At 45.2% G+C, this 11,107-nt stretch overlaps 2 protein-coding genes across 2 annotated transcripts; one reads left to right on the top strand and one right to left on the bottom strand.

Annotated features, from left to right (window-relative positions):
• The first annotated feature begins 955 nt into the window (after window positions 1–955).
• On the top strand, window positions 956–6,508 carry LOC119356373 (E3 ubiquitin-protein ligase RNF14-like). Its single transcript, XM_037623326.1, has 7 exons — window positions 956–1,563; window positions 2,108–2,182; window positions 2,272–2,812; window positions 3,235–3,620; window positions 5,057–5,271; window positions 5,352–5,508; window positions 6,010–6,508. Exons 1-7 carry the CDS (start codon window positions 1,147–1,149, stop codon window positions 6,139–6,141), a joined length of 1,923 nt encoding a protein of 640 aa, XP_037479223.1. The 5' UTR covers window positions 956–1,146; the 3' UTR covers window positions 6,142–6,508.
• Window positions 6,509–6,990: 482 nt separating this feature from the next.
• On the bottom strand, window positions 6,991–7,913 carry LOC119356374 (putative E3 ubiquitin-protein ligase SINA-like 6). The gene is made up of 2 exons (XM_037623327.1): window positions 7,806–7,913; window positions 6,991–7,692 (listed from the first exon to the last, which is right to left on the bottom strand). Exons 1-2 carry the CDS (start codon window positions 7,911–7,913, stop codon window positions 6,991–6,993), a joined length of 810 nt encoding a protein of 269 aa, XP_037479224.1.
• Window positions 7,914–11,107: the final 3,194 nt, after the last annotated feature.

Below are 11,107 nucleotides of genomic sequence, written 5' to 3'. Positions count from 1 at the left end.
GATGCCCCCACACCCATCAATGTAGGTCCGCCTCTATAATCACTGTCCCCGAAACAGTCACCTTTTTTACTTTGAATTATGTACTTTTCTAAAGTAGAGATATCGATCTAAATCATAACTTGGTTTTCATTCAAAAGTTGCTTATCATACATGCCATGTGGTCGGACCGCAGCGTCGACTAAATTGGGCTCATGGTGTCTTATTTTTAATTTACTCTTTTTTGCAGTACACAAAGTTGTCTCAGGCCATTTGAAAAAAGACAAACAATTTATGTGAATTGAGAAGTGTCGTAGTCAGCTATGCAGCAGCGAGCCAAAATTTACTAGCAAAGCACAAGAAAATCACACTCCTATATTAACAATCAAACTAAAATCATCTCACAAAAAAAAGCAATCAAACTTTTTTTTATAATATAGTCAAAATGCAAGCGCTGAAAGTACATCGCCGGAAATCTTAAAATAAATTCAAAAACAATGCAAGCGTCAGAAATTGAATTCTGATGAATTAGGAATACCACCGTCTCTGTAATAATATAACCATATATTGGTTCATGAAAAACAATCAAACTAAAATCACATTTGAATAGTCAACGGCTTAGATTGGTTCATGAAAAACAATCAAACTAAAATCACAAAACATCTGCTTTGAATAGTCAACGGCTTGCGGTCAAACCACTGCAGCATCCCGGAAAAGAAAAACTGCAGCAAGCCTGTCAGCTGCGGAGGATCCGTCGTAGCAGACGTGGATGCGTCCGCTTACCGTTGACCCACGTTTTGCGTCGAACAGTCAACTATGGCCGGTCACTGCTGCCCGTTAAAAACAAAGAGAGAGAGAAGTGCAAGTACGCCTTCCACTTTTTTCTTCGAGCGAAATACGCCTTCCACAAAACCCCCCTTCTCCAGCGGTCCAGCCCAGCTCCAGAAACCAGAACTGGTCCAGCTGCGCGTCGAGCCGGAAGAGAGTTGTAATCGCGCGCCCCGAGATTCGTGCCGGCCCGCGGCCGGCGCCCCCACACCGCCTCACTCCCCGCCGTCAAATTCCGGGCCGCGCCGCCGCCAAACGCAGTCTACCGGACCCCTCTCTCTCTTCTACCCCCGGCCCTGCGCAACCTACCCGCCGCCGCCGCCGCCAAGGGGTTCGGCGGCGATGCCTCCTCGCAAGTCGTGGAAGCCCAAGGGCGGCAGCCGCGGCCCGGCGCAGAGGCCCCACGGGAAGTCCGCCGCCGCCCCATACCCTAACCCCGCCCACGAGTACCCCTACGACGCCTCGGCGGCCGCCGCCGCCGCAGAGGCCCTGGAGCGCCTCGACGTCTCCGCGGCCGCCGAGGAGGATCCTCCGGTGGAGACGCCGCCGTCTCCTCCCCAGCCCGAGGTCCCCGCGCCGGCACCGCCGTCTCAGCCGCCGGTGGAGGCCTCGTCGTCTGGGTCTGGGAGCGCCGCGGCGGGTGGGGGCCGGGAGGAAGGGGCCCTGAGGAGGCTGCGGGAGCTGGTGGGGATTGGTCGGGAGGAGGTGGAGTTGACTGAGGAGGAGGTGCGTGCCAACGATCAGAGGCAGGACGACGAGGTGACGGCTTAATCTCTCCCTCTCTGATTCGTGAATTGTCTTAGCAATTCAGTATATGGCGAAGCATGACTGATCAGCTTCATTGCCTTACAAATAAATAAATGCAATGAGTAGCTTCTATCATAGACATGACACCCTAGTGAGCTTCACGATTCTTTTTTCCTGCTGCTTTACCTGCTGATTCTTGAAGTCCAACAGAGGGCTGGAATTGTTTGCCATCTCTATGTGGAGTGGCTGCCAAAGGATCATGTGGTGCACACACACTGAGAGCCCTGCAGTTTAACAGTCATGCCTGCATTTGTCGTCAATCTCGTTGCTAAATTTCTATGATTGGGTGGGTTCGCGCCATTCATTGGAAATGAACCGGCGAAATTTAAACCGTGTCGTGCACATTCAATTGCCTAGGTGTATTAATTGTCCAATCGTACCATTGAGAGGCAGTCCTCGGATGCCGTTAACTCTTATTTTGTCGTTATCTTAGTTTCTAATTGGACGTGCGGTTATCACTTCGTTAAGTCTGATCGAATCTAAATCCAATGCTCAGATATGTGCCCTGGAAGCAATTTTTGGCGACACTGTTGTCATGTTGAATAGAAAGGAAGGCCAGCGGACTTTCCAGGTACACCCCTCACGACCAATTTTCAGGCTATATTCTTCTTACCTATAAGGGCAAGTGTTTCACCTGTCGTTGTAAACTTGTAATTACAGGTTCACGTGCATATTGAGATCCCAGATGGCACAGATGTATCGGCAAGGCTCAGTTTTGGTGCTGGAACACTAAATTATAAGGGAGCGCATGATGAAGATGCCTCTGATGATCTTGTTTACAAGTTTAGAGTTGAGCATTTACCTCCAATCCTGCTGACATGTCTCCTGCCTTCGTCATACCCGAGCCACCAGCCTCCCTTTTTCACTCTATCCACCGAATGGCTGGACAAAGTGATGCTTTCGTCATTATGTCACATGCTGGATATGATTTGGGAAGAGCAACTGGGCATGGAAGTAGTATATCAGTGGGTGCAATGGCTCCAAAGCTCTTCCCTTTCTTACTTAGGGTTTGATAATGAGATAGTTTTAAGCAAGGGTGATCTAACGTGTGTTGAAGATGGTGGGGATAACCGTGCTTGTCCAGATGATGCTCCACCTGATTTGACAATTCCAAGGATTATTAGATACAATGATGATAAGCGTCATGAAGCCTTTTTGCATGGTATCCATGACTGCATGATTTGTTTCAGCGAGCTTCCTGGTAACTCTTTCTTCCATTTTCAAGTAACTGTTTGCACTAGTGCTGTAGGAGTCTTGTGATGTGTTATACTTGCCACAATTGTTTTATATTGCCGCCTTGGAACTTCTCTTGGCTAGGTATTACTACTCAGTACAGTTTGGTTCCCAAACTATCCTTTTTTCTGACAAGAAAATGACTAGATACGGTAACCGTAACATAATTATCTAGATGCCATGTTAGAGGTTCTCATTTGAGATAACAATTTGTCCTTGTTCTGTGTGAAATTGTCTTGTTTGTAAAATTGTAAACTTTAGAATCACGATACTGAGGTCTTCGTGATGCATCATCTCCAGCTTGGATGTTCTCCATTTACATTTTTGTTTGTCCGTGTTATTTGAATTAAGGGCACCCATATTTCTGAGTCTAATCTGTTACCTCATCAGGTGTCGATTTCATCAAACTTCCATGCCACCATTTCTTTTGCCAGAAATGCATGCAAACATATTGCAAAATGCATGTCAAGGAGGGAACTGTAGTGAAGCTGCTGTGTCCTGATACAAAATGTGAAGGTGTTGTTCCTCCCAATATATTGAAAAGGCTGCTGGGGGAAGACGAGTTTGAACGTTGGGAAGGATTGCTTCTTCAGAGAACTCTTGACGCCATGGCTGATGTAGTTTATTGTCCGAGATGTCAAACTGCTTGCTTGGAAGATGTAGGTGATGAAGCTGTGTGTTCAAGTTGTTTATTCAGCTTCTGCACACTTTGTAGAGAGCGCCGTCATGTTGGGGTGGAATGTTTATCTCCAGAAGAAAAACTTATTATTTTCGAGGTAGGTGGACTGTATCTCACATGCATACATTTAGCAAATACTCCCTTCGTTCCATTATATAAGGTGTAGGAGTATTTACTTTTTACTAAAATTCCATATTGGACTAAAATTCCATATTGTTGTTGTTGTTGTTGTTGTTGTACATGGAGTAGTTACTCCAATTCTGCTTCCTTTTTTTGCAAGGGCCAATTCTGCTTGCTTTTGCAAGTTAATTACATGGAGTATCTTTCCGATTTATTTTTTCCATGTTGCGTGCCATATGGCCATCGGGAATTATTGGAGATATGAATGCCATGCATGGATCATGGCATGTATGACTGAATTAGTTTTTTTTATTACCGAATTAATTAGGGGTACTATTGTCTCAAATTCACCTTTTAACCTATGACTTGTTTAACGTGCACAAAATAATTCACATTACATTTAGGAACGGAATATGGCTCAGTAGGCCAAGGTTGGCAAATCATGTCCCACGGTCCCTGAGCATGAACTAATAGAAAATGTTTACTAACACTAGCAGCAATTTCTCAATAGATACTGACATGTACTCCCTCCGTTCCCTAATATAAGACCTTTTAGCTTTTCCTTGATTCGTATGTATCTAGACACATTTTAGTATGCATGTTCACTCATTTTAGTATGTATATAGTCAATATTTTGAAATAGCTATAAAAGGTCTTATATTAGGGAACAGAGGGAGTAATTTACTAGAAGCGTCTAGAATCAGTACCTCTTGGATCCTGGCATGCAACGAGGTGTTGATTCGAGCAATACATGATGAAGTAGATGTTTTACCCTAAGCTGAGGCTTTAATCCTGTCTCTTCTGTTCTTAAATCATTGGTTTCCATTCTAGGACAGTGTATAAGACCTGAATATAGATTAGTATAACCATTTCAACAAAGGACGAGATACAAGTTCACGCCAAGAAATTACTGATTTACTACATTCTGGCCAATGGTGAGACCTGGTAGGATGGAGATTAGTGACTATGGTAAGGCATGTATGGTGGCTATTGGAAGCTGATAGGCCTTGGGTGCAGTTAAGAGGATCTGGGGATATCGTATCCACTAGTGACTCACATGGAAAGTTTCTAAAGTGATTGCTTTCCAATATGGATCTAAATATCAGTCCCGAATCTAAGAGGTTATATGGTGTTCTACTTGTAGGCTTGATAGATAAGTATGATTGTCTGAGTTGCCAACATATTTTATCGTGATAAGACTGAATGCGTTTTGACCATCTTTTTAAACAGTTATTACCGCACTTCATGGCTAGGTGTCTGCAAGTATGATGTACATGTGTTTTTATTTATCCATCCACTGGATGATTATGTTGAAGAGAATTTACATTTTGACCAACTTCGGTAACACTGAGACTGTATTCTTCCCGGAGAGTCACATGTGTCTATTGGCATCCTAACTTTTATTTCACACAGAGACGTCAAAAGTCTGGGCAAGTTAAGGGAGATATCCAGAAGGTTATGGATGAAGTACGCAGCATCAAGGAAATTTTGAAGGATGCAAAACAGTGTCCACGATGCAAGATGGCTATATCTAAGATAGAAGGATGCAATAAGATGACCTGTTGGAACTGCGGGCGGTTCTTCTGCTACCAGTGTAATGCTGCAATCAGTGGATACGATCATTTCAAGTATGTTCTCTTTCAGTAATATCTAATTATGTTCATTGGCATAGCTGTTACTTGACAAATAATCATGTTGTTGCTTCCAGGGGTGATTGTGTGGTATTTGATCAGGAGGAAATTGATAGATGGGAAATGCAAATGAATCAAAGGCAACAACGCCAAGTAGTTGCGCAAGCGCAGGCTGAAATCTTCGAAGGAGAATATGGTTACCCATGTCCCACTTGCCGCAACCCAATTCCAAAGGTACTGTCAAAATCCTTTATCTGTAAAGGTATCTCAGGACCAGCATCTCTAGTAATAATGAGAATGATGCAATTGCCTGCCTTTTGCGTCAAGAAACCAAAATGTGCTATTTCACATACTTGTGGTTACTTTTGCGTCAAGAAACAGTTAAAAAAGTTGCCATTCAGGATTTTTACTCCCGTGGTGGTGCTTTCACCTCTAGTCATGATTACTTTGTTTAACTGTTTGTTCCGATTCAGTTGCAAATAACTTCTGAGCCATGACTAGTAATTAAATCAGCATGATGTTTAGGTCAGTTTACCTTTTTTTTTTTGCTTCAGTCAACAGATGTCAGGCTATAACCATTCCCCACACACTACTAGTGAATTCACAGATATTCATTTACGGGTGTGAATTCATAGATCTTAACGACCTCAGATCGTAATATCATTGTTCTTACCATGTTGCACAATACCCCGCCATTCCTCATGATTCTCTATTTGCTTTGGTAACTTGGTGCAGATCGGAAACAACAACCATCTCTACTGCTGGGCATGCCAACGACACTTCTGTGCTCTGTGCCGGAAGGTTGTCCTCAAGACGTCGCAGCATTTTGGTCCCAGGGGATGCAAGCAACATACCGCAGACGACTGACACAGGCTCTCCCATATCTGCAGCCTCGGTGCAAGCGCAATTTCTGAAGCTTCCCTGTATGTGCATACACAGTCGTCCCAAGGTGCATTTGCCTTGGCGGCGTTACCAGCATTTGGCGGCCTACATCCGTGTACTCGCTCAGTTATTTAAGTGTTTATGAACATAAATCTGCGTCTTTAGTCCATTGGTTTCCGTGCCTGTTGTTGAGAAGAATCTGCATATTCAGGATGCCAGTTGTCCCCTTGTATCATGAACGGAACCGTTGCAGTGAAACCTTGCAAAAATCATTGACATTTACTGGTACTGGTGGTTGTGTCGTGATTTGTTCCATGTCTATGCAAATAAATTCAGTGTGTTAATGGATATATTTCTCTATGTTTCGGCAGTTTGACGTGTGTACGAGTATGATGCCCTTTTTTTAACCCGTGGCGTCAGTGTCTATATGATGAATTAAGTTGAATGTGCCGTGATTGGAAACGTGTCTCCTTTGATAGAGCAACATACACATCCAGTTCACCCAAGTGCATGTACCATCCGGTTCATCGGATGTCTTTGCACTTGCTTTACTTCATACTCCCTCCATTTCATAATATAAGTCGTTTTAGCAAGCTAAAACAGCTTGCTAAAACGACGTATATTTTGGAACAGAGGAAGTATAAAAAGATTGAGCTGGTGAAAAGACAACATACTTCATAGCATTTTGATTGGTAGGACTCGAATGACGGGAATATCAATCAAATACTTCGAATGGTTCACCATGGATGAAACACAGCGTTGGCATGCAATGCAGCCCGACGACCAAGTGCGATTCGTAACACTAGCTAGTACGTAGTAGGCAGCAACGGATCATTACTGTATCTGGGTGTAAATGCAGGCTTGGATGTTGATAGTTTCTGCCTCATATGGCTTGACAGAATTGGGCAGGAGGAACTGGAAGCGGTGGTCGGGATCGGGTAGGCCACTGGAGAGATTCGTGCATTCCACGTTGAAGAAAGATTTCAGGCGCTCACCATACCAGCCGCCTAATCTTTCGAACTCGAGCTCGACCCCGTAGAAGATCTCGTCGCCGCCGTCAGTTCGGGGGCACACGCATACAGCGGAGACGGCGCGTCCGAGGGACACGGGCGACACCATCACCAGGAACAGCAGCTCCCTGGCGCCGTCCCCGACGATGACGACGTTGAAGCCGTCCTCGAGGTCCACGGAGAAGGACTCCCCGGCGCGGGCGCCGGTGGTGCACGGCCACTCGTGTTCTCCGGCGAAGTGGGCCAGCAGCATCTCCGTCGAGCCGACGAAGCCGCAGGCCTCCTCGGGGCAGTGGCACGGCGCGTGGAGGCAGTCTTCGAGGTGGCGGGGCCCGTCGTAGTAGACCGGTCTGGCGGCGCGTCCGTAGGCGGCGTTGGGGCAGGGCGCGCGGATGGACTCCACCAGCCGCTCCAAGTCGTGGTTCCGGCGGTAGCCGTCGGCCATCGGGGCGCGACACACGTGGCAGGTCCGCGCCGAGGCCAGCTTACCGCGACACTGCTCGCACAGCGCGTGCCCCACCCCGCACTGCAGGGCCGGAGACATGGCAGGCAGATTTATCTTGTTACGACGTACGATTAGTGCTCGGGCAGAAGGAGAGACGGACGGGGGTCGGCGCGTGCGTGCGTGCGAGTACGTACCTGGAAGATGGGCGGCTTGAGCGGGAGGCAGCAGACACCGCAGTCGAGTGCGTCGGCGTCCGCCAGCGTCAGGTTCTCGAGCGCCGCGCGTGTGGACGGTGGCGCCATTCTTGCCGGCTACAAGTCCGTTGAACAACAGTACTCCTGTACTACAAGCCGGTCTCGTCTCATGGTAGTATCTTCCTCGCCGGCCGGCCGGTATATATCTTGTGTCACTCGTCTCGCTAATAATAAATTAATAAATCCATCCAGCATCCCGAGAGCCTTTTCGATCGCCAGCGCGCTACTGCTTCCCGTGTTAATGTGTTTCTCGATTTGTGTCCCAACCAACACGTACGCCTAGTCCCAAGGAGCATAAAATTCGTTGATCGATCGATCTTCCCTGCGACTCTCATATTCATAAAATTTAGAGTATTTTTTATTAGGCTGGGAGGGTCTCTATTTGAGCCCGAGTAGAAGGAGTGAAGCCTATTTTAAACCCTTAGATTGTAAAGCTCGACGCAAACGAACCCCGTGCCTAATCCTCCCTGAATGTGCCTTGTTCTCTGTAATATGGATAATTTTTAACCTTAAGGCCGTATCCAAATGAGGATTCCATGGAATGGCCGGGATGGGGGTGTTATGCAGCACATATGTACGGACCGACTGTCAGCACATTATAGAACCTAAATTCTAATTAGTGCAGTTGCATTTTCTGGGTGTTGCGAGCACACCCTTCGTGAGCCGTCAGATCGATCACCGATCGCGCCCAGGTGACACCTGGTCGAGGCGAAGCGTCCCGAAGCGGTCGAAACGTCTGCCTAGGGCGAAGCGTCTCGAAGAGGGCGAGGCCAAGTGAGGTCGGCAGTCGTTCTCGGCTTGCGAGGAGATGGTTCGGCGGTGCGTTGATAAACTCGCCTCCCAACTTCCCTCGTTTTCACTCTAAATTTTGTACGCAATTTGGTGGGTGGGGGGAGGGGGGTCCGTGTTCTTCCCGTGCTGGTTAGGGTACGCAGTGGTGCTCGTTTATTCGATTCGTTCCATTAGGATTTCCATTTCGCGTGATGGCGTGGTCAAGGTAGGGTTCTATCGATGAGTTGACGAGGAGGGAGTTGGTCGATGTAGGGTATGCAGTGGCGTGTTTTTGGCCTGGTGATGCGATGATGAATGTGGGATTGCTCTGTACGAAGAGGGGCGAGGGCGAGGGGGTGCGTCCCATGCTGTAGATTTATTTGAAGTGCCTTTTTATGGTCATGCTGGTAAGCAAGCAAGTTTTATGCTGGCAATTAGGCAAGTTTTAGTACGTTTTGTGTGGGTTTGCCAGGAGTTGGGGTTAGGAGTGCCAGATGCGGTAGATGTTTTTGCTGACCAACAGACAAGTTTTATGCTGACAATCAAGCAAGTTTTGGTATAGTTTGTATGGGTAGTTGTCAGGAGTTGGGGTTAGGAGTGCCACATGAGGTAGATGTTTTTACTGACCAGCAGGCAAGTTTTATGCTGACAAACAAGCAAGTTTTGGTACGATTTGTGTGGGTAGTTGCCAGGAGTTGGGGTTAGTAGTGCCAGATGAGGTAGTGATAATGATAATGATGATCATGTTGATACTCCACATAAAGAATCTGATAATGAAATAGAAATAGAACCTGAAGTTGAGCTTGATAACCCACCACCTAAGAATAAAATATATAATAAAAAAGACTTTGTTGCTAGAAAACATGGTAAAGAAAGAGAACCATATATTCAAAAACCTACGCCTTTTCCTAGTAAAGCCTTGAAAACTAAAGATGAAGATGCTTTCAATCATTTTGTTGAATTTCTTAGACCTTTATTTCTGCAAGTACCTTTGATTGATGCTATGAAAATGCATCCTTATGCTATATATATAAAAGTTATTGTTAGTAATAAAAGGAAAATACCTGAGGCTGATTTGAGTAAGTTGACACCTATTGAATTTTTTTTACAAATGGCTGACAAATCAACCATTATACCTGTCGGTATTTCTGAGGACGTCTCCGCACTACAAAAAAACACTTCTGTGATGATACGAGTTTGTCACAATAGGACATGTTTTATGTCATGCATGTACATCCGTGACGATTTTATGATACAATCAAGATAGACGTACATGTGTTGTCGTAGAAGTGTTCCATGAAAATACTCATCACGAAAGTGCCAACTTCCATAACGATAAATGATGTGTCATGAAAGTGTTTTCGTCAAGGGTAACCAGTTGAAGAGGTAGGTTTAGGGTTTTGCGTGGGTGGCTAACATCCAGCCTCGCGTCTTAATATATAGATGATCAGAATACAGTTACATATGTATACAAATATGTGTACATGTATAATATGCTAGACCATATTTTACATGCCCCCTCAATCTGAACTACATACAAGATTCAGATTGGTTCTAAAGCGGTCTAGCATCTGTCGAGTAGCGGGTTTAGTAAATACATCCGCTAGCTGATCATCAGTTGAGATGAACCTGACTTCCAGTTTACCAACAGCTACTCGTTCTCACAAAATGGAAATCAATCTCAATGTGTTTGGTCCGAGCATGAAACACTGGATTCGCCGTCAGGTAAGTTGCCCCTAAGTTATCACTGAAGGAAATATGCCCTAGAGGCAATAATAAAGTTATTATTTATTTCCTTATATCATGATAAATGTTTATTATTCATGCTAGAATTGTATTAACCGGAAACATAATACATGTGTGAATACATAGACAAACAGAGTGTCACTAGTATGCCTCTACTTGACTAGCTCGTTAATCAAAGATGGTTATGTTTCCTAACCATGAATAAAGAGTTGTTATTTGATTAACGAGATCACATCATTAGGTGAATGATCTGATTGACATGACCCATTCCATTAGCTTAGCACCCGATCGTTTAGTATGTTGCTATTGCTTTCTTCATGACTTATACATGTTCCTATGACTATGAGATTATGCAACTCCCGTTTGTCGGAGGAACACTTTGTGTGCTACCAAACGTCACAACGTAAATGAGTGATTATAAAGGTGCTCTACAGGTGTCTCCAAAGGTACATGTTGGGTTGGCATATTTCAAGATTAGGATTTGTCACTCCGATTGTCGGAGAGGTATCTCTGGGCCCTCTCGGTAATACACATCACATAAGCCTTGCAAGCATTGCAACTAATGAGTTAGTTGCGAGATGATGTATTACGGAACGAGTAAAGAGACTTGCCGGTAATGAAATTGAACTAGGTATTGAGATACCAACGATCGAATCTCGGGCAAGTAACATACCGATGACAAAGGGAACAACGTATGTTGTTATGCGGTCTGACCGATAAAGATC

This window comes from Triticum dicoccoides, chromosome 2A (genome assembly GCF_002162155.2).
Source record: "Triticum dicoccoides isolate Atlit2015 ecotype Zavitan chromosome 2A, WEW_v2.0, whole genome shotgun sequence".
NCBI lineage: Eukaryota > Viridiplantae > Streptophyta > Magnoliopsida > Poales > Poaceae > Triticum > Triticum dicoccoides.
The sequence above is the reverse complement of the archived record's forward strand: the minus strand, read 5'-3'. Positions and strand labels throughout refer to the sequence as shown.

Excerpts from the sequence above, each read along its gene's own strand:
- LOC119356373 (XM_037623326.1), top strand. The coding sequence starts at position 1,147 with ATGCCTCCTCGCAAGTCGTGGAAGCCCAAGGGCGGCAGCCGCGGCCCG. Across the intron at positions 1,564-2,107 it reads ATCAGAGGCAGGACGACGAG|ATATGTGCCCTGGAAGCAAT; the intron begins GTGACGGCTTAA and ends TCCAATGCTCAG. Across the intron at positions 2,183-2,271 it reads AAGGCCAGCGGACTTTCCAG|GTTCACGTGCATATTGAGAT; the intron begins GTACACCCCTCA and ends TTGTAATTACAG.
- LOC119356374 (XM_037623327.1), bottom strand. The coding sequence starts at position 7,913 with ATGGCGCCACCGTCCACACGCGCGGCGCTCGAGAACCTGACGCTGGCG. Across the intron at positions 7,693-7,805 it reads TCAAGCCGCCCATCTTCCAG|TGCGGGGTGGGGCACGCGCT; the intron begins GTACGTACTCGC and ends CCGGCCCTGCAG.